Here is a 21,924-nt window from a genome sequence, read left to right as displayed (position 1 = left end):
CCCTTGATTTGGCTATGTCTTGTAATACTCTACTTCCATTATTATTCGCGGATGACACCAATCTCTTAGCTACTCATCATGACTTCAGGTCCCTGATTGTATGCGTGAATGAGGAACTTGAAATTGCTTGCTGTATTTACTTCATGGTCTTCTGCAATAAAAATAAGTACTACCCTAAAGAAGAATCTAAAATGTTAATTAATGGAAATGAAATTCTCCAAGTGCCTTTCACAACATTTTTAGGAGTTACTATAGACAAAGGGTTAAATTGGCATAATCACATTGACAATGTTTGCAAAAAGTCAATGATGATGCTTGGAATTTTGAGAAAGGTCTGCCCCATGATACATCCCTCTGCCCATCTAACCTTGTATTATAGCTTTTTATTTCCTTACCTTAACTACTGTAATATAGTCTGGGCTGCAACATATCCATCATATCTTAACAAATTAGTCATAATCCAGAAGAGGTTCCTCAGGATGATTTCCCACTTATGAACCATCTGCACCTCTGTTCCGCAAATATTCTCTACTATCAATTGACAAACTTAATACCTTTCAAACATGCTCATTCATATTCAAGTTAATTAACAATAGGCTAGATTTTCCTGATACCTTCCATAGTTTCTTCATCTTTTCATCAGAATTTCACTCATATCCAACAATGAAAGTCAAGTTAGACCGCACTCACAATAGTTGACACTGGGTTCTGCAATCCCGAAGATAAATGTAGAATAAAGCAGGAAGCCGGACCAGCACTCTCAGGTTTCAAATTTTAATTGCAGCCGGATACAGACATGTTTCAGAACCAATGTGTTCCTAGCCATCAACACTGAAGAAGGAACACATTGGTTCTGAAACATGTCTGTATCCGGCTGCAATTAAAATATGAAACCTGAGAGTGCTGGTCCGGCTTCCTGCTTTATTCTACACTCATATCCAACAAACCAATAAACTCCATTTACCTTTCTGTCGGACAACTAGCCATCAATTCAACATTAGCTTTAGAGGTCCCAAACTCTGGAACACTCTAAATTCATCATTGAGGTCAACAACCTCCTTATCCATATTCAAAAAACAATTAAAATCTAATTTAATTTCATCATAAATCACCATCACATTAAATTACTCCTGTGGCATCAGTGTTACATCTACTGTTAGTACTGCTTGTTTCCTTTTCCTCATTATATACCGTCAATATGTTATTCTCCTCTTCTTTGCCCTCTTAGAATATATATATATATATATATATATTTGTTCTTGTTACTGACTCGTGTCAATCTTCCATGTTTTCGCTATAGTGTCTGCCTTATGTCTCTGTTCCTGTTTTGTAGTTTATTTTGTAGACCATGCTACACATGTAATTTGTTCATATTGTTTATGGACAATGAGATGGGAGTGGAACTTTGTACAAGCCCTTTGGGCTTCGTTCCCTCCTAGCACTGTTTTTTTTTAAATAATGTGCTAAAATAAATAAACTAAACATGTGGGCCGTTTTCCAGGCATTTGGAACTATGCCTGTTAATAGGGAAAGGTTAAATATATTAATTATTTGCTCAGTAATTAATGGAGCTGCTGGTCTGAGGAAAAAAGTATCTAGATTATCCTGCAGTTGATTTCCTTGCATCAATTGATTGTAATGCTTCTAGAAGAACACTATAAATGCTGAAAGTGGAACTGGAGGTTATGCATCACAGCCTGCACTTGATCATCATCATCATAGTGGTTTTCAAATAAGTGCCCAGCACTAGTGCATTGTTAAAAGTTTGGTGGATCTATTTTTGTTCAATAAGTAAGCAATCATTAAATTGAACATGTGTGGGAGGTAGAAGCCTCCAAAACATATCTTAATAAGAGCTTGTGACCAGGTCTAAGTAATAGTACATTTTGGCATTCTTCACTGAGGATGTGCATTTATTTCTGATTTGTCTAAATTAAACCCAATGGGAAGCATCTCCAGTGTCTGGCAGGTGACCAGGCTCTGTTCCTTCCTTTCTTTAGCTAATTCTGGTGTCCACAAGAGTCTCAGCTTTACAGACACACCCAATTTAACCACCTCAAATACTGTTTAGGGACCAGTGTGTAGAAATAGGCAAACACTATAATAATAATAATAATAATAATAATAATAATAATAATAATAATAATAATAATAATAATAATAATAATAATAATAATAATAATAATAATAATAATAATAATAATAATAATAATAATAATAATAATAATAATAATAATAATAATAATAATAATAATAATAATAATAATAATAATAATAATAGTAAAACATCTTGTACAAAACTGCATGATATTGTACATCAATTGACAAGATCAATCTGACATGTCTGTAAATGAGAGACTCTAGTCTAGTGGTTACATTGTACCCAATTTCTTTAATTTTTTTAATTATCTTTTTCCTCCTTCTTTTTTCCATTTTTCTCCCATCCCAATGTTAGACGTTATGCCGATTCCCAATCCCCTTCCTGGTCGTTGCGCACTCTACCCCCTACCGTCGGTTCGGGAGGGCGGAGACTATCACATGCTTCCTCCGACACATGTGTACCCAGCCCACCGCTTCTTTTCACCTGGCAGCGTGGACTCTCACTGGGAGAGTGTAACGTGTGGAAGGTCACACTACCTCTCTTAGATGCTTCCCTTGCTGTGCAGGCGCCCCGACCAAACTGTAGGAGTCGCTGTTTACAACGACCAGGACCCACCCTCGCCGGGTTTCCCACCCTCTAACACTGCCAATTGTGTTAGTATGGACGGTCGGCCAACCCGGAAGCACCACAGCTGGATTCGATCCCACTGTCTCTGTGGTGGTAGACAGACGCTTCGTCCGCTGCACTACCCGGTCGCCTCATTGTACCCAATTTCTTTCAGATATCTTGTGGTGAGAGTTCAAGGGAACATATTGTACATTGCCATAAAGATTTTCCTCATCAGCGTTTTGTTATCCTTGAGAAAATGTCCATCCCTTTCCCGGTAAGCTATAGAATGGCTGGCATCTACAGCTTCCTTGGGATTGCTAATTGCAGGTTGTAGCTCTATGTTCATTCTAGCTTTAGACATGAGTGTGCTATGGTCTCCAAAATCACTAAATCATGGGTGAGTTCATTTTCAGTTTTAACCTGCTTTCAAAGCTACTTTTGTTAAAATGTTATTATCACACAACAATGTATTCATATGGACCATCCAAACAACTTTAGTACACATACTGGTGAGTATCTTCATTGGCTTACAATTATGATTAACAAACAGGTACCACTCATCACTGGTTAGTGGTTACACTTACCATATCAAGACACTGCACCGTTTCAAAATACTCTACAAGAAATGACCACCTTAGTTGGTAGTGATTTGTCAAATAATGGTCTTAGCCTATGGACTATTTGGGAACTACATAATGGTGTTTCTGGAACATGTGACTAGTTTTTAGAAAGATGCGGGTTTACCCTTTCCTGTAATTTTGTAACTGCGGTACTACTGTGTGTGTGTGTGTGTGTGTGTGTGTGTGTGTGTGTGTGTGTGTGTGTGTGTGTGTGTGTGTGTGTGTGTGTGTGTGTGTGTGTGTGTGTGTGTGTGTGTGTGTGTGTGTGTGTGTGTGTGTGTGTGTGTGTGTGTGTGTGTGTGTGTGTGTGTGTGTGTGTGTGTGTGTGTGTGTGTGTGTGTGTGTGTGAGTCACTTCCTTCCATATGGCCTGGGGCTGAGAGGAAATAGGAAACCATTTCACACACTGGAAAATCTTGATGTGGAAAAGAAAGTGAGACAAAGAGGGAACTACTAGGCCAGCAATAGGCAAATCATTTGAAGCAATGGGGTTTTATCTGATATTGTTGCTCACAGACCTCTTTTCATTCTCTTGAAGTAGCTGCGCTGATGATGAGCTACATGGGCTTAAACTGTATTGAGGAAATTAAAACTGATTATAACCAGTTAGCAACTACTCTGTGCTGAAGAAAGACATGTCTGGCTACCTCTTTATGACCCTCAGCTGCATCGGCATTCTTCCTGGTGAGTCAACGCAGTTTGAGATCATGTCGTTTTATGCTTTTAATAATAGTTCAAGTAGAGTTTCAGGTACTGAGTAAATGTGAAATCACATACTGCTTAATGAAACTGGATCATCTAACGGTCCATGCTGTCGTTGAAGTCAGGTACAGTATCATAGCTGTGTTTTGTGTGAATCAAAAACATGTGTTTTTGATTCACCCTCATAGTGACATCAAAATGACCGCGCAGTGAAACATAATCCCTCTGTGTAACAGAGAAAGAAGTTATCTCTGTACAGTAAACTGACATTTGATCCGTTCTGATGAGTCAGAAGAAGAGAAAAACTGTACAGTATGAATTCCTTCAACTCATTTCATATGTACTTTTATTTTTTAAATGTCACCCTACTTTGTACAAAAAACATTGTACAGGTGTTCAGTGACATGACAAATAGGAGGGACTGCTGCTTTATCCAACCACGTTATGACACAAGGTGGACATTATTTGCATAATGCTGTTATTTGAAGTATCACTCAGGCAGTGATGTCATTATGTTAAAGGAAAACTCCAACATTTTGGGAAATTAGCTTATTTAACATCTTCCCTGGAGTTAGACAAGAAGATACATACCTTTTTTGTCTCTGTGCGTGCATTTAGCTTTGGGAACAGTTGCTCCGTTAGCATAGCTTAGCTTCATCACTGGAAGTGAGGCACGACAGTAGCCTGACGTTCCCTACAGATTTGTTGATATTCTCATTCCTTCAAAGGATCCGAACCGATTGAAGTTTATGGATACCATGACTTAAAATCCTCTTACCTTGACGATTAAAAGCCTCCCCAATTTAGAAAACAGTAATCCAATGGCTGGTATTGATAATATACTACTAACTACTGGACGCTCGGAGCTAACCGGAGCTAACACAGAACAGGATGGTAAAGCAAATATAATGACTTCCTTTCTGGGGTTTTCAAAATAAAAGTGCGACGTTTATAGCAGCGGAAAACGTTTATTTTGTACATTATCTAACGTTAACACAAACCTAAACTAACGGTACAACTAACCTAAAGTTAGTTTAGGTTCGTGTTAACGTTAGATAATGTACAAAATAAACATTTTCCGCTGCTGTAAACATCGCACTTTTATTTTGAAAACCCCAGAAAGGAAGTCATTATATTTGCTTTACCATCCTGTTCTGTGTTAGCTCCGGTTAGCTCCGAGCATCCAGTAGTTAGTAGTATATTATCAATACCAGCCATTGGATTACTGTTTTCTAAATTGGGGAGGCTTTTAATCGTCAAGGTAAGAGGATTTTAAGTCATGGTATCCATAAACTTCAATCGGTTCGGATCCTTTGAAGGAATGAGAATATCAACAAACCTGTAGGGAACGTCAGGCTACTGTCCTGCCTCACTTCCAGTGATGAAGCTAAGCTATGCTAACTGTAACTGAGGGGTACAATTCCCTGACTGTATTACTAGATATGATACTTACTACCACTACCTTTGTACTTAATATTCGGCCACCCAGTACACGGCATAAATATATTATCATAAACACTCTCACGTAGATGAAACGGATCCAACACAAATGTACGAAGTCGAAACAGGTCTTTATTTCTACACAGCGATGGTGTGTAGAACAAGCACTTAATCACTTAATTACATTTATGAATTGAAATAGTATGCACTTTTATGGCAAAGAGTATTCGTCGGTATATCAATAGAGAATGTCCAATCTCTGAAGGCGCAGGTGGTAAATATACGACCTGGAATAGTTAAGGAATAACAGCAATGATACTTTAATGATTATATACTAGATACACTAGAGGGGGTTAATCCGGTCGCTTGTAAGCCGACAGGAGTAGGAGGGGGGGGGGGGGGGTAGAATCCGGCTGCCTCGTCCGGCCAAGGGTATCCCAGGTGAACCCACTGTAGTGCCGTTCAATGCGCCGGCGATCCTTGGACCACAGATGAAAGCAGGTGGACTCTTTGTGGGCCGGCTCTCTCCGGTCCACGGGGGAGAGACGTGAAGCGACCTCGTCTTGCAGAGCGTCTCCTCACCTTGCGTCCTCTCCAGGGGGGGGGGTTCCAACACACGGCAGTGTCGGGGGTCTTTATCCATGGAATAATCAAAGTATACAAAGCATAATCCGTGCCTGGGAAGGCGGGCTGTCGTCGGTAGAATAATCCGGTATACAGGTCCACTCGCTCGTCGGCTCTGGGGCTCCTCGGGTGCAGCTTCACATGGGGTCAACCACCCTGGGTAAGCAGCCAGTTCTCTGCCCGAAACGATGGGGTACTGACTACGGTAGTATTCTCACCGCACGAAGCACTATATATTAACAGACTATTATTAGCTTAATAGACTACGTCCAACTCGACGATATAGTGCCAAATATGACTATTCAAATATTAATATACACGATGTCTCAATACCGATGGTAGGCGAACTTGGCCTTACTCCCACACGTGGCGTCGCGGGGAGGCTTTACGTCTGTGACTCTATTGGAGGGTAAGAAACTGGACTGAAAAGAAAGTCCTACTTTAGTAGCGCAGTATATATACGCACTATGAACAAATAGTCCCATTAGTGGTGCGGTAGCCAGATTCCTACGCGGAACTAGGACTTGTTCGTACATGTGGAGTGGTACGTTTGAAATGGGTCTGAGGGGTATGGCAGCCTGGCACCAAGGTCTCGACCAATAGTAGAATGGAGACTATTATGGGATGTTCAGTAGGCTAGAATGGATATTCAATGCATATTGTACAAGGAATATACAAGGGATATCAGGGAATATTAGAGAATATACAAATACAATTAAATATATATATATAAATAAATATATATATTCGGTTTAATCTGGCCCTTCACAACAGCCACCCCCTGAATAGGTCCCAGACCTAATCAGTTAAACAGAGACAGATTAATCGCGTTGTCTATTTACACATAAGGGTTTGCTGTAGGGGTCAGTCAACTTCACAAAGTCATAGGGTTGTAGGGTCATGGTCATCATCGATTGTGTCTGGGAGTCGAGGCAGTTCTATGAGCCTCGCCACGGGACGGGTGTAAGTGCGACCCTGGACGAGCACTTCAGCTGCTCGGACCTTGCCGTCGGCACCGGTGATCACTTTGCTTACACGGCCGGCCGGCCACATAGCTCTGGGCAGTGATTGATCAATAATCATGACGACTGTTCCTTCTGTCAAATTGTCTCTCTCCTTTACCCACTTCTGGCGGGTCTGTAGAGACGGTAGGTAGTGCAGTAGGAAACTGTTCCAAAACTTGTCGGCTAATACTTGGCTGTACCTCCACATTCGTCGGCCGTTCGCTTCTTCAGGCCGGTACATTGTCTGGGGTAATGCAGGATCTAGCCGCCCCATCAGGAGTGTGTTGGGGGTAACTGGGTCGATATCCGCCACATCGCTGGAGACGTAGCCGAGGGGCTTAGAGTTCAATACTATCGGGTATTTAATGTCATCCGGTAGATTGGGGGCTCTGCGTAGGCGACCAACCACTCTGATGAGGGTATGAGCGTCGCTCTCGGGGGCCAGATGAATTAATCTGCTGTCGGATGGGACGGGCTTTCCTCCCTGTAGACAGGCCAATTCATCGGGGAACGAGTCTCTCTGGGCTCGCTGCAGTAGAAGCAATTCTGCTTCCTCGTAGTTAGCTGCTGACATATCAGCGGGGGACTTGCACTCCGGGTGGTACCGCAGGAATGTTCTTTGTTGTGCACTCTCTATGGACGTGCAATCGTCTATGTTAGGGTCGGTGGAGGCTACGGTGCTCAATCCACAGAACACAGACTTCTTATTTTCCAACTCCTCTGGACTTGCTTCCCTCGGGATAGGCATAGGCCACTGTCCTTCCGGGAGTCTTAGGAATGCGGGGCCGTCACTGTAGACATTGCGACGGGTGAGGTCATCCAGGGGCATCCCCCGGGTGATGACGTCAGCTGGGTTCTGTTTTGTATCAACGTAGCGCCACTCTGTTTCTCCGGTTAACTCTTCGGTTAAGTCTTGAATCTCGGTGACTCTGACTCCCACGAAGACTTTGTACTTGCATGAGTCCGATTTGATCCAGGCGAGTACCGTCGTGGAATCTGACCACAGGATTGTTCTAGACACCGGTATGGTGAGCTCACGTTGGATGAGCGTGGCTAGGTGCGCTCCGGCTAGGGCTGCGCAGAGCTCTAGACGTGGGATAGATTGTTGCTTGCGTGGGGCTATTCTCGAGCGGGCGAGGACAAATGCTGTGTAGATCTCTCCCCCCTGGTCTTGGGCCCGCAAGTAGGCTACTGATCCGTATGCGACCTCTGAGGCGTCACTGAAGACGTGTAAGTCCATTTTACATGTCTCTGGCCTCACCGTGGGTGGGAAGTAGCTTCGGCGCATATTAACGCCTGGGAGTGAGTGGAGCTCCATCTCCCACTCTCTCCAGGTGGATGCAAGGTGTGCGGGAATGGGGTCGTCCCAGCCCTGGTCCTTGTCCCACAATGCTCGTACAATCATTTTTGCCCTGGTGGTGTACGGTAGAATACATCCTAGCGGGTCATATTGTCGGGCGAGTGTTGTGTACACACTCCGTCTGGTGGTCGGCGCCGCCGCCGGCCTTCCCTGCTCCGTAGTCAGGGGCTTGTGTCTGTAGTGAAGCGAATCTGTTTTGAATCGCCACACCAATCCCAGGGTCATCTCCTGGGCTTCTCCCGGGATTGTAGCCATCCAGGTCTCGCTGCTGGCTGCCTTGTCCTCGGAGGAGAGGCTGCGCAGTACTTGCGGATCGCTGCTGGCCCACTGCCTGAGATCAAAGCCGCCTTTGATCAATGAGGCGCGGAGTTTAATCAGGAGAGCCTCGGCTTCTTCCTGGGTTGAAAGGCTTTGTAGACAGTTGTCTACGTAGAAGCTGTTCTTTACGCTGTGTCGGACCTCTTCGTCCGCTGCTGGGTCCTCTGCTACATGTTTCTGTAGTGCAAATGTCGCACAGCAGGGGCTGCACGTCGTTCCGAAGGGGAGGACTTCCCATTGGTAGATGGCTGGGTGATCATCTCCTGGCTTCTCTCTCCATAGGAACCGTAACAGGGGCTTGTCCGCCTCTACTAATCTCACCTGCAGGAACATTCCTTTAATGTCCCCGCTGATGGCCACCTTTTCCTGGCGGAAGCGGAGTAGAACGCCGAGTAGGGAGGGGCCGAGTGTGGGACCGGGCAGTAACTCTTTATTCAGATTTTGGGATCCGATCTGGTAGCTGCAGTTAAATACTATGCGGTCTTTACCGTTGTGATGGACCTTGTGGTGGGGCACGTACCACGATTCAGTGGTCTGGTCAGCCTCTTTAATGTCCATCTTTGTGACGTGTCCCGCTGTGATGAGCTTCTCAATCTCAGCGCGGTATACACTCTCTTGGGCGGGGTTCTTGGCTAAGCGCCGCTCCGTGTTCAGCAGGTACCGTTCTGTGGCGTCTGTCTTGGCGTGGAAAGTAGGCATTCCTTCTCGCCGCAGGAGTGGCGTGGCGTATCTCAACACGCCGTTGACCGGGACTCTCTTGGTCCCTGTCTCGAGGAGGTGAATGGCGTAAATGTCATCTTTAGAGCGAATGTCTTTCTTTCCGTTCTTAAAGGGCATTTGTTCCAAGGTCCATAGCCGCTCTACGTGTTGCAGGAGTGCGGTTTCTCCCTCTGTGACTCGGGAGTGGAGACATCTAGTGGCTGTACTTCGGTTGAGAGATTTGGCGAGCGGGCCTTGGAGAGTCCATCCCAAACGGGTCTCGACTGCTGCAGGACAGCCTCGGGGTCCGGTATGAACCCGGTCTATCGGGACAATGAGGTCTGCATGGTCGGAGCCTATCAACAGGGTCGGCATAGCATTGTCTATGAGCGGGATCGGTAACTTGCGCAGATGTGCATATTTCTCCATCAGCTTGGCGACGGGGTATGTGTACCGCGACAGTCCTATTTCTTGGCTGGTGAAAGCGTCTGCAATCTGGTACCGTCGCTCAGGCTGGCCGCTTGCTGCGATAGATAATGAGACATTCTCGCCCTTTATCGTCTTCAAATCTCGTCTTATTGTCCGAATTGTCATTTGGGTTTCGCTTCCCCGCAGCCCTAGCTGGGCCGCAGCGGAGGCGAGCAGCAGGGTCTTCTCTGACCCGTCATCGAGGACGGCGTAAGTGTCCAGGACTTTATTCTGGTAGCTTAGTGTCACACGCACTACTTTTAGGAGTACTCGGGCTCCACTGCTGCTGGCGGGATCGATGTACATGACGCTCGCTTTGCGGCTGGATGGTGCAGGTGAAGGGCGCCGTCTGTTACTGTCGTGAAGTATGTCCAGATGGGCTCCATCGCACTTGGTGCACCTTTTCTTTAAGCGGCATTCGGCTGCCATGTGTGAGCGCGCACAGCGAAAACAGCGCTTGTTGGACTTTATCCATTGACCTGCTTCCTCTGCGTTCAGCTTGGGGAAGGAGTCACATTGCGCTAGCCAGTGTTCTTTCTCACAGTAGGGGCACACTATCTTCCACTTCTCCGTTCTGGAGGGGGTACTGTGGCTCCTGCTGCTCGGTACTGACTCCGATTGGTGCATCACAGTCACCGATCTTCTTCCATCATTTAGTCGTCTGGTTCCTTCTCTGGAGCCAGGGGTGCTCCGTCCGAATGTATCTAGCCGTAGGCTGCTGACTTCTCTCGCCAGGAAGTCTGCTAGATCGAGGAGGTTCGGTTCGGGGCCATTCGGGTCTCTGTGGTCCCTCTGCCGCCTAAAGCGCTCCTGACGAGCGGGCGGCAGCTTCTCCAGGATCCTTTCCACATTTGAGTTGGCGTAAAGTTCATGCCTCCCCTTCTCTCTTTGCGCTCCCAACATCCCTACCAGGGACTGCACTCTGATGGACAGGTCGTCCAGTGCTCGATTGTCTATTGCTGGGGGTAAGCGGTCGATGTGTCGGATCTCCTGGATCACGTAATCCCATATGCGCCCATACCTCTGGTCCAATGCTACCAGCGCTGCTGTGTATGGGGTGGTGGAAGTCGCGTAGGCGAGCGCTATATTATGTGCGCGGGGTACCTTTAAGTGCTTCAGTAGGATGGCGTATTTGTGGCGTTCATCCAATACATCCACCAACATGGTCTCCAGACACATGCAGAGTTCTGTATACTGGGCCCGGTTCTCTTGGGTGAAGTCGGGTACCATAGGCGTGCCAATGTATGACGCTGACTGTGGATACTTCGGCGAGCGTTGGGGGAGAGGCCTCCTAGGCGAGTCTCCTCCCGCTCCTTGGTATGGGCTGGTACCGGCAGTGTACCATGGCCCGCTTGTCCAGGTGCTGTTCCTCGGTGCGGGTCGTGCGTCGTGCTCACCCGGGTATAGAGTCGGGGGTCTGTAGCGCAGCTCCGCGGGAGTATAGCCTGGGCTGTACCGGGCCTCCTGGTCCGGTAGAGTACTGTGCTGTCTTCGGGCGTGGTTCTCCTCCTCTTCCTCTTCGTCTTCAGTTAGGTCATCCAGTGCTTGTAGTCTCTGGTTTAGCCTCTCCACAGGATATGCTGCTCCTTCCCGGTTGCTAGGTCTCGCTTGGACCGGTGGGGGGAGGTGGTCTGTGGGGGGTATAGACCTCGTCTGTTGGTCAAGTTCAGGGTTGTTTACTCGGCTAGGGGATGCCGCCCTGGAGGTGTGTCTAGACGAGTTCCTGGAGCCTCTGGCGGAGGGAGAGGGTGTTGTCCGTCTGATCAGCTGTTCTATTAGTTGCGACTGCTGTCTGTCGCGCGCTGCGTCCCGTTGAGCACCGGCTCGTTCTCGGGCCACATTCTCTTCCATCTGAATGCGTCTTATTTCTAGACGTATCTGCTCGTGTTCGCTTCGCTGCTGGATCTGCAGTCGGTCGCGTTCAGCAGCGGCGTTCAGGCTGATGAGGAAGGCCTGCTGTAGGGTCCTCTCTGCCTCGCTGGGAGAAGGCGGTTGTATAGGGGAGCCTTCCCTCGGGGTACTCCTTGCGGAGCCTTGGAGTTCTATCTCCACGGTGCTCTCCCCGTCTTCTTCCGTGCCGAGTTTTCTCTCGGTAGCGTTGTATTCCTCCCGGGACTCATCGGGGACTACTTCTTCAGTACTGGCGGGGTGTGAAGTCATGTCTGGTTCCCACTGGTCCCCACCGTGAACTTGGTCAGTTACATTAGAGCCCGTAGGGGCCTCTATGGTCGGGGTAGTCTGGGCGTTGGGGTTAGACATACTTTTACTTTCTAGTTTTACCGCGTTTACTGTTAGTAGAAGACTAGGTTGTTGACTGACAGCGTAAGCCTCTAAGAACTGAGGGAGCCGTCGTTCGCGCTGCGGGCGTTGGTTAGGAGGATCGTTTCGTGGAGTGTTCATCATAGGCCATTTCAATATTAATAACACTATATTAATATTACACTAATTACCCTCCGGCTCGAAGGACCAATTGTAACTGAGGGGTACAATTCCCTGACTGTATTACTAGATATGATACTTACTACCACTACCTTTGTACTTAATATTCGGCCACCCAGTACACGGCATAAATATATTATCATAAACACTCTCACGTAGATGAAACGGATCCAACACAAATGTACGAAGTCGAAACAGGTCTTTATTTCTACACAGCGATGGTGTGTAGAACAAGCACTTAATCACTTAATTACATTTATGAATTGAAATAGTATGCACTTTTATGGCAAAGAGTATTCGTCGGTATATCAATAGAGAATGTCCAATCTCTGAAGGCGCAGGTGGTAAATATACGACCTGGAATAGTTAAGGAATAACAGCAATGATACTTTAATGATTATATACTAGATACACTAGAGGGGGTTAATCCGGTCGCTTGTAAGCCGACAGGAGTAGGAGGGGGGGGGGGGGGGGGTAGAATCCGGCTGCCTCGTCCGGCCAAGGGTATCCCAGGTGAACCCACTGTAGTGCCGTTCAATGCGCCGGCGATCCTTGGACCACAGATGAAAGCAGGTGGACTCTTTGTGGGCCGGCTCTCTCCGGTCCACGGGGGAGAGACGTGAAGCGACCTCGTCTTGCAGAGCGTCTCCTCACCTTGCGTCCTCTCCAGGGGGGGGGGTTCCAACACACGGCAGTGTCGGGGGTCTTTATCCATGGAATAATCAAAGTATACAAAGCATAATCCGTGCCTGGGAAGGCGGGCTGTCGTCGGTAGAATAATCCGGTATACAGGTCCACTCGCTCGTCGGCTCTGGGGCTCCTCGGGTGCAGCTTCACATGGGGTCAACCACCCTGGGTAAGCAGCCAGTTCTCTGCCCGAAACGATGGGGTACTGACTACAGTAGTATTCTCACCGCACGAAGCACTATATATTAACAGACTATTATTAGCTTAATAGACTACGTCCAACTCGACGATATAGTGCCAAATATGACTATTCAAATATTAATATACACGATGTCTCAATACCGATGGTAGGCGAACTTGGCCTTACTCCCACACGTGGCGTCGCGGGGAGGCTTTACGTCTGTGACTCTATTGGAGGGTAAGAAACTGGACTGAAAAGAAAGTCCTACTTTAGTAGCGCAGTATATATACGCACTATGAACAAATAGTCCCATTAGTGGTGCGGTAGCCAGATTCCTACGCGGAACTAGGACTTGTTCGTACATGTGGAGCGGTACGTTTGAACTGGGTCTGAGGGGTATGGCAGCCTGGCACCAAGGTCTCGACCAATAGTAGAATGGAGACTATTATGGGATGTTCAGTAGGCTAGAATGGATATTCAATGCATATTGTACAAGGAATATACAAGGGATATCAGGGAATATTAGAGAATATACAAATACAATTAAATATATATATATAAATAAATATATATATTCGGTTTAATCTGGCCCTTCACAACACTAACGGAGCGACTGTTCCCAAAGCTAAATGCACACACAGAGACAAAAAAGGTATGTATCTTCTTGTCTAACTCCAGGGAAGATGTTAAATAAGCTAATTTCCCAAAATGTTGGAGTTTTCCTTTAATGCTATGATGGATCGTTCATCACATAGACCCATTTCTTTACACATCATTGACTGAATAATGTTTAGCTCCCCATAAAAGGTGAATTTAAAAGTGTCTCTCAATGGTCATATCAAACATGATTATACTATACAGTTTCTTCTGGGTTATGCCTAAAGTTGATAATGTGGTATTATATTAATTGAACAGTTTCTTGTTCATAAACAACAAGCCTAATTGTTTGTACATGCAAACTGGTGTTGATGCTCCTCTCCCAGGTTTACATACAGAAGAATGCGGTCAAACTGTGCTGGCAAGACGCAATACCTTCTTCGTGCCAGAGGGGGGCAGTCGGTTATTGTCCTGTGTGGTGCAGCATTGTGGGGAAAGTGGCTGGAATGGGGAGTGGATCTGGAGGCATTTACAAGAGGAAGTGATCTTGGAACCCTCTCTGAAGCACCGTTTCTTCTATAAGACTCTTTCTGCTGATCAAACACGCCTGTCTGTCGAGTTCATTAACGCCAACCAATCAGACGAAGGATCATATGGATGCAGGGTCAAATGGGCTATGGGGACCCATGACCAGGGACAATTTACCTATGTGAACATCACCTCAGGTAATCATACTGTACTTAAGCATTACATCACGCGCAGGAGTGGTTTGTGAACAATAAACCATGCCTAGGGGTGGTCGTTAGACCCCCCTAGGCATGGTTTATTGTTCACAAATCACGACTGCAAGTGGTGTAAAGCTTTTATACAACTGCCACATTCATCCAACCTTATTTCTATACAATAAACACACATTAATCGAAGATTTATTGAAAAAACCATCCGCCAGAAAAAGTAGTTCCCACAACTACAAAAAAGACAATTTGCCTCCATGTGGAAGCAGATCGGAAGTGCATCCAACCAACTAACACATCCAACTGTGTATTATTGGAATGATTGATTGAAAATTTTATTACCAGATGCAGAATGGGTACAATACAGTACGGCTCAATACACACAATTGTTAAGGGAATGCAGACCTACTTTCCATAGAACTTCATTCTTAGATGCTTCTATAGAAAGTAGGTAAAACAAATTAAAAAGTTTTCTTTGCCCTATAGGAAAAAAACGTTTTCTTCGCCCTATTCTTTTATTTATTTTTTTAAACCTACTGTAGAGGGCCTAAACTTAACCAGTTGGAAACCAAGCGTACAGTAATAAAATTAGCAATCAATCAATCAATCAATCAATCAACTCAATAGGCCATGCTCACTTAGAACAGCGCAGCACCCAGCTCTCTCTCAGTCTGACTATCCCCCGCGTTGCAGGCAGAGTGTGTGTGTGTGTGTGTGTGTGTGCGTGTGTGTGCGTGTGTGTGTGTGTGCGTGTGTGTGTGTGTGTGTGTGTGTGTGTGTGTGGGGGGGGGGTGTGGCGGTGGGTGGAGACTAGAGCGAGCGCTGACAGTCGAAAGGAAAAAAAATTGAAAAAAAAATTGAAAATGTATCAATCAATCAATCCGCGATTTTTCTTTTGTTACAGAATGATTCAAGACCCATCAATTACATCATCCAACATTGTTTAAACGACTAAGACATTCGCTGTGACAGAATCGCTTGATATTTAGTCGTTTAGTCGCTATCAACATATCCATTTGTAAAGATTATTGTCCACCTTCTTGTGATCCGGCGGATTGATGTGATGTGATTCGGTTAAAATAAAATACCAATAAGTGTGTGGGGGGTTGGGGGGGTCTAATGAGTTTCACAACAAACAGAAACAAACAAAGTGCTAAATAAGAATCATGGCATAGAGTTTATGATTAATTAAATAACAGTTGTAAGGATACTGTTGTGGAAAGGTTGTTTGACACAGCAGGAGACGATATTTCCAATTGTAACAAATAGGTAATTTATTTAAGAAAAGAAGTTCGTTAACAGCAAGAGCTATGGGTCAAAGATGATCGCCACAGCTTGAACAAAAACACTCTGTCCTGGAACCCTTTGCCTGTCCCTAAATCCCCTCTCAGTCCTGCCCCCATGACAGATATGATGACGTGTCACATCATGTCAGATCTGACATGACGTACATTAAGATGATACGTAGATTTAACATTGGAGAGAGAGAGAACATGAGGAGAGATAAGCAAGATATGATATCCACACACGATATGATGTAAAACATTAAGAACATGAAGAGAGAGTGAGATATGTGTGTTTGTGTGTGTGTGTGTGTATGTGTGTGTGTGTCTGTGTGTGTGTGCGTCTGTGTACAGACGTGTGTGTATTGTATGTGTGTATTGTGACACAGGGAATGTGTGTGTGTGTCGGTGTGTATGTCTGTGCGACTGTGTGTGTCTGTGTGTGTGTGCTGTGTCTGTGTGTGTGCTGTGTATGTGTGTAAGAGAGAAAAGACACAAGATTAGAACACACGATATGATGTACTGAAATGTCCATCTGCTATCTTGAAGCTGTTTTAAGAACATCAGCCAGACTGTCGCCCTAGTGTCTTTGAGCCCTGCTAGTTGACCTATATTAAACTAGTCAAGACTAACCCCTTTCCTACCTCCACCCTCGTATACACATTTTCCCCAACATTCCCCCATTTGGGGCTATCCCTAGTCCCACCCAAATCATATAACCAAGAAAATGTGAACGTCTAACTAAACAAGAAACCTTACTTCATTCACTGGACCCCTAACGGACCAACAAAGGCTGACTACCGTTCTCACAATAAACACAAAACCGCTCAAAACAAGAGTAATAATAAAACATCAAAAAAAAATAAAAAAAAATACCCCAATTTATAATCCTAACCTGACAGACAAATCCCCCCAACCTCCACCGCTTACCAAATGAGCCACAGTTCCGGCCGGAAACCGCGACTCTCATCAGGGAAAGGAGAAGTTGACCGTCAGAACTAAACATAGAACATCCCTCCCAAAAAAATGACATTGTCTCTTCCATAACATTGAGTCCCAGTGTCCATCGCTCAGCCCCCCTTCCATGCCCACGCCATAGTCTCCTCACCGTATTGCCAAAAGTCACATTTTGCCAATACAGCAACCACCACGCCACACCTCCAGTCCTCGTAGAAGCATGTCCCCATGCCTGGACGGGAGGCGCTGGTACCGACCTCACCACGTGTCCCCCCATCTTCGACGGGAGGTGCCCATCTTGCCCACTGCGTTAGCCCCCCCCCCTTTGTCCCTCCAGTCCCCAGAACCGATCCCCCGACCACTTCTTCTCAATGCTTCCTCAGGCTCAGAACCGACACTCTGCCGATGCCCCTTCCCATTCCGGTTTGACCAGGACCACAAGTAAAATAAACAAAAAATAATAAAAAAATAAAAAACAATGCAATGATTTTCAATGGTTGCAATCTCTATGCCGAAGGATCATTAGAAAATCAGACTAAAATTCCTAGTTAAAGGAATAAACCAACAAAACTGCACTCAGACCATCCCCCGTCACTCTTAAAGGAAAGAACCAACAAAAAGAAAATGTCCCTACCTCACCATACCCCTAATCCTCTATCCCCTCGTCTCCCTCTAAGGCAGCATAAAGCTGAGGATATGGCCCGATTTGTGGCTCAATCTCTTTCTGTCCCACCATCAGCATTTGGCTCGTTACGTGTGAAGTTACCAGCCTACCCAAGAGAGGCATACCACAACAGAAAAGGAGAACCAATATCAACCCTGCCACCCCGATGGATATCCCCGTCTGCATCACTATGCTTCCCCACTGTCCCAATCTTTCCAACACCCCACTCCCCCACCATTCTTCATTCCGGCCAGAATTCCCCCTCAATTCCTCCCTCAAATCCTTCAGCTTAGCCATGGCCTCGGAGAACTTTCCCCCTGGCCCCACATTCGTCGGAATGAATGTGCAGCAGTACTGTCCAAACATGGAACAGACTCCACCCTTCTCCGCCATTAACCAGTTCAGAGCCTGTCTATTCTGCCACGCCACCGTACTGGTCGCGTGCATCTGGTCCCCCATTGCATCCAACGCCTCCTCGGTGTAATTGAGATACCGCTGCTGATTGTAAAACAAATAGTTGATCCACCCGGTGTTCTTATTGACCGATATCCATGGCAGAATAGACTCAAACCCTGCCGCAATCTCATTCTTAGCCATGAACTCGGCTGGAATGCCCCTTGGCTGTCCTATGCTGTCCAGATACACCCTTGGGTCTGCCTTGTAGCTACGCTTCGTTCGAGAGATAGGAGACTCAGAAGGTCCTTCCGTCACTGATAATGGTAGGACCACCATTGGCATGATCGCCTGAACCCGGGCACATCTACCTGACCAATCTAAAGGAAGTGTATTCCTCAACCTCCTACCGCCGCAGAGCCAGTATTGGTCCGCCAGTGCCATATCCTGGACATGAAAAGGGCAAGCTACAGGCCGTGGGTTGGTATCCACTCCCTTTAACACGACCCCGTGTCCACACTTTCCTTCTTTCGTACAGTTAGTCGTGATGCTCCAAATAGTAGTGCACCGCCCCTCTGCCACCTCCCCTACATCCCGGGTCCCCTCCTTTTGCAAGCACTCGAAATCCTTGGTCAGCCATAGTTTGACACCTCTGGGTATTGGCAACCCCGTCGCTACCCCCTGCACACGTACATCCAATTTCCTACACCGTTCCCGCATAGTGACATCCTTGAAATCCGTGACGTTTCCTGCCGCCTTAAAACGACTAGAGCCGAGAAACCCCAAACACTCTGCCTCGCACCAAGGGCGACTATTATGGGGCCCCTCCCATGCCTCTGCGTCCCTGTCACACTGAGCCCAACTGAACTTCGTGCCCTTCACCAGCAGCCTATCCGGACGTGCCTTGGAGCAGACATAACAATCCTCTATCTGATTCTGCGCGCTCGTGTACTGGACCCACTTAAACCACTCATTCCCTAAAGCCGCCCTATACATCGGGTCAGCCTCCGGGTCTTCCTCGTCATAGTCATAGTCGCCCCCATCTTGTTCCCCGGAAGGAAGCAAACCCCTCAACCTGGCCCAGAGTGAGCCCACTGAGTCCCTCAACGTTCCGGCTGTCCTCTGGAACATATCCTGTCCCCCCACCTCTTCCGACTCAGTGTCCTTGACCTCCCTTTTTCCCCTCACCCCTGTCCCCTGTGATTGGTTCGGGACAGGCTCAACTCTCCTATCTACCCCCACAACCCGATGCTCGTTAGTATAATGGTAAGTATCCCCGCCTGTAACGGGGGAACGGTCAAAATCAAAAACATGCCCTTGCGGTCCTACGGGAAACACCCCGTTTGGTTGTAGTCTTATCTTCTCCCCCCCTTCCTCGATGGAGGGAAAAGGGGGCGCCTGATTCTGAGCCTGGTCATGAAAGTCTGCTGGTACTTGAGCCTGAGCGGGACCCCGTGGGACTCCTACCCACTCAAACCCGTCATCCTCAAGGACGGGTCGACCGTGACGGTTCTTAAATGACGTCGTTGTGCCCGGCCGACCGTCCGCACACTGCTGCCAACATCTGCGGGAGCATCAGCAGGCACTGCACCTTCCAGTTGCCGTCTCGGACCCTCCATGTCGGGTTCTGCATAACTGCGATCGATTGTATCCCCCAAGAGATCGCCGCTGGCCTTTATGCAGTGATTGAAGTGGAACCAGGTCGCTGATCCTTTGACTTGGACTGCCGTTCCAGTCGATCGGATCACCTCGTACGGGCCCTCTCTCCGGGGTGATGACCACTTTCTCTTGTGGACCTTTACGAAGACCAAGTCCCCAGGGATCAGTCTCGGTTTGGTGGCTTCCTTCTCCGCCTCCTTCTCCCCCTTTCTCTCCTTTCTCTGCTCCTGTCGAAACACAGCTTCATGTATTTTAGTCACTTGCTGAAGATATTTTTTCAGATCTTGCTCAAAAATATCTAATGCCGGGCCCCTAGCCAGGTGTCTAAATGGCGGTGCTGGCATGCTGCGGCCTGTAAGCATTTCATGCGGTGTTAGCTGTGTTTGGCGGTTTACGCTGCTTCTAATAGCCATCAGAGCAAGCGGCAAAGCATCAATCCAGTTAAGCTTAGTTTGCATACAGATTTTCAACAGTTTGTTTTTAATGACCAGATTGGCCCTTTCCACCTTCCCCTGCGACCCGGGACTATAGACACAGGAAAGGCGCTGTCTTATACCTAATTTCTGCATCAGCCCTTTAACCACCTTGTCGATGAACTCGCGGCCATTATCGCTTTGTAATATCGTGGGAATTCCAAATCTCGGAATGACCTCGCGACACAGGAACTTGATCACTGTGTCCGCGTTCTTGTGTTTAGATGGAATGGCCTCAATCCAGCGACTAAAGCAGTCCTCTACTACCAGGAGGTATCGTTTGCCCTGCACTGGCGTTATCATGTCTGTATAGTCCATAATCAGATGTCTGAATGGTCCCTCAGGGAGGGGTGTGTAAGCCGCCACTGTCGGTACTCCTTTGCGCACATTGCCCTGTAAGCATGTTAAACACCTGGCTAGTGTAACGTCAATTTGTGCCTGAAGCTTTGGGGACCAAAATCCCATTTTCGTGATTCGTTTCAGGGTCTCTGCTCTTCCACAGTGATCAACACCATGAGCCTCAGGTATCACTAAGGACAGAAGATCGATGGAGGCGACTATCAAACCGTTATGACTCCTCCACAGACCATCTGCCCCCCTTACAGCCCCCCTCTCCGTCCACGACTGTTTCTCGGCCTGCGTGGCTGAGTCCTGAAGATCACTCAAATTATCCTCAGTTACCTCAGTCGTCAGTTCGGCCGCAAACATCAGAACAGCCGTGGACGGCACCGCAGCCGCCGCCTTCGCGGCCTCGTCCGCCGCGTTGTTTCCCGTCGTCACAAAGGACAGGTCTTTTCTGTGTGCCTGGCACTTTACGATAGCAATGCTTTTGGGCAACTTTACAGCCTGAATAAGCGCCACAACCTGCTTGTGGTGAAGGATCGGTGAGCCGTCCGATTTCTTAAAGCCTCTTGCCTTCCAAATGGCCGCGAATAGGTGGCATACGCCATGCGCATACGCAGAGTCTGTAAAGATGTTAACCGTGCGATCTTTAGCTATTATGCATGCTTCTGTTAGTGCTATTAGTTCTGCAAGCTGGGCCGAACATGGTTGCATGCATTGTTCGGCCTTTCTTGTTAGTGTTTCTCCGTTAGGTTTGCACTGTACGACGGCGTATCCTGACCTTAAATTTTCCCCCTCCCGATAGCAGGACCCATCCACAAAAAGTGAGAGTTCTGCTATCGCGAGCGGGTCGACTCCCAAATCAGGACGGAGTTTCACGAAAGCCTGTACCTCCACCTCACACTCATGCGGTTGACCCTCGCTCGGGAGTGGTACCAGATCCGCCGGGTTACTGCCGTGGCATGTTTTTATCGTAACGTCCGAGTACTGCAGGAGCCTCATGTAAGCCTGTTGCCGTTGGCTGGTCAGAACAAATTTGCCTCCTTCAATCAAGTTTGCCAATTTGTGATGTGTCCAAATGCAAATGTCATATCCCATTGTCACGGCCGTTGCCTTCTCATACATCAAATGTGCGGCGGCCAGGGCCTGATAACAAGGTGGCAGACCCTGCTCTACCGGCGAAAGAGCTCTAGAGTAATATGCTATCGGTTGTTTTTCCCCAAGAATCCGACCGTCCGAACATACTGTCCAGACTGGGGTAAGTGAGCGGCGTATTTTTGCTTTATGCAGGAAAAACCTGCTCCAGTGTCTGCCATCATCTCTGTTAATTTGCCCTCCACTAGGACCTGCAGAATAGGTTCTTGCTCAGCTCCCTTGGAAACCACAATCATTTGATTTCCCCCCGTCGCATTCTCTGGGCACCCCTAGTGATTACCCCCCTGGTTTCGGGGCCCTCCTGTCTCCCCCTGGTCGTGGGGCCCTTGTGACTCCCCCTGGCGCACGGGTCTTCCATACTCCGAGCCGGGACGGTATGGTTGCCTACATCTCATTTCCCTGTGTCCCTGCATGCC

The 21,924-nt window shown here is 47.2% G+C and overlaps 1 protein-coding gene across 2 annotated transcripts in view; it reads left to right on the top strand.

Annotated features, from left to right (window-relative positions):
* Positions 1–3,771: 3,771 nt before the first annotated feature.
* The window catches only part of LOC311232234 (uncharacterized protein), a 28,502-nt gene continuing 10,349 nt past the window's right edge, over positions 3,772–21,924 (top strand). The window contains exons 1-2 of one of the 2 annotated variants that reach the window (XM_084318966.1): positions 3,772–4,013; positions 14,235–14,573. In XM_084318966.1, the coding sequence (XP_084175092.1) occupies positions 3,965–4,013; positions 14,235–14,573 (388 nt within the window). In that variant the 5' untranslated portion in view covers positions 3,772–3,964. The remainder of the gene's footprint in view (positions 4,014–14,234; positions 14,574–21,924) is intronic. The other variant, XM_084318967.1, reaches the window with a different exon arrangement.

This window comes from Notolepis coatsorum (assembly GCF_963971535.1).
Source record: "Notolepis coatsorum genome assembly, chromosome: 1".
Taxonomy (NCBI): Eukaryota; Metazoa; Chordata; class Actinopteri; order Aulopiformes; family Paralepididae; genus Notolepis; species Notolepis coatsorum.
The sequence above is the reverse complement of the archived record's forward strand: the minus strand, read 5'-3'. Positions and strand labels throughout refer to the sequence as shown.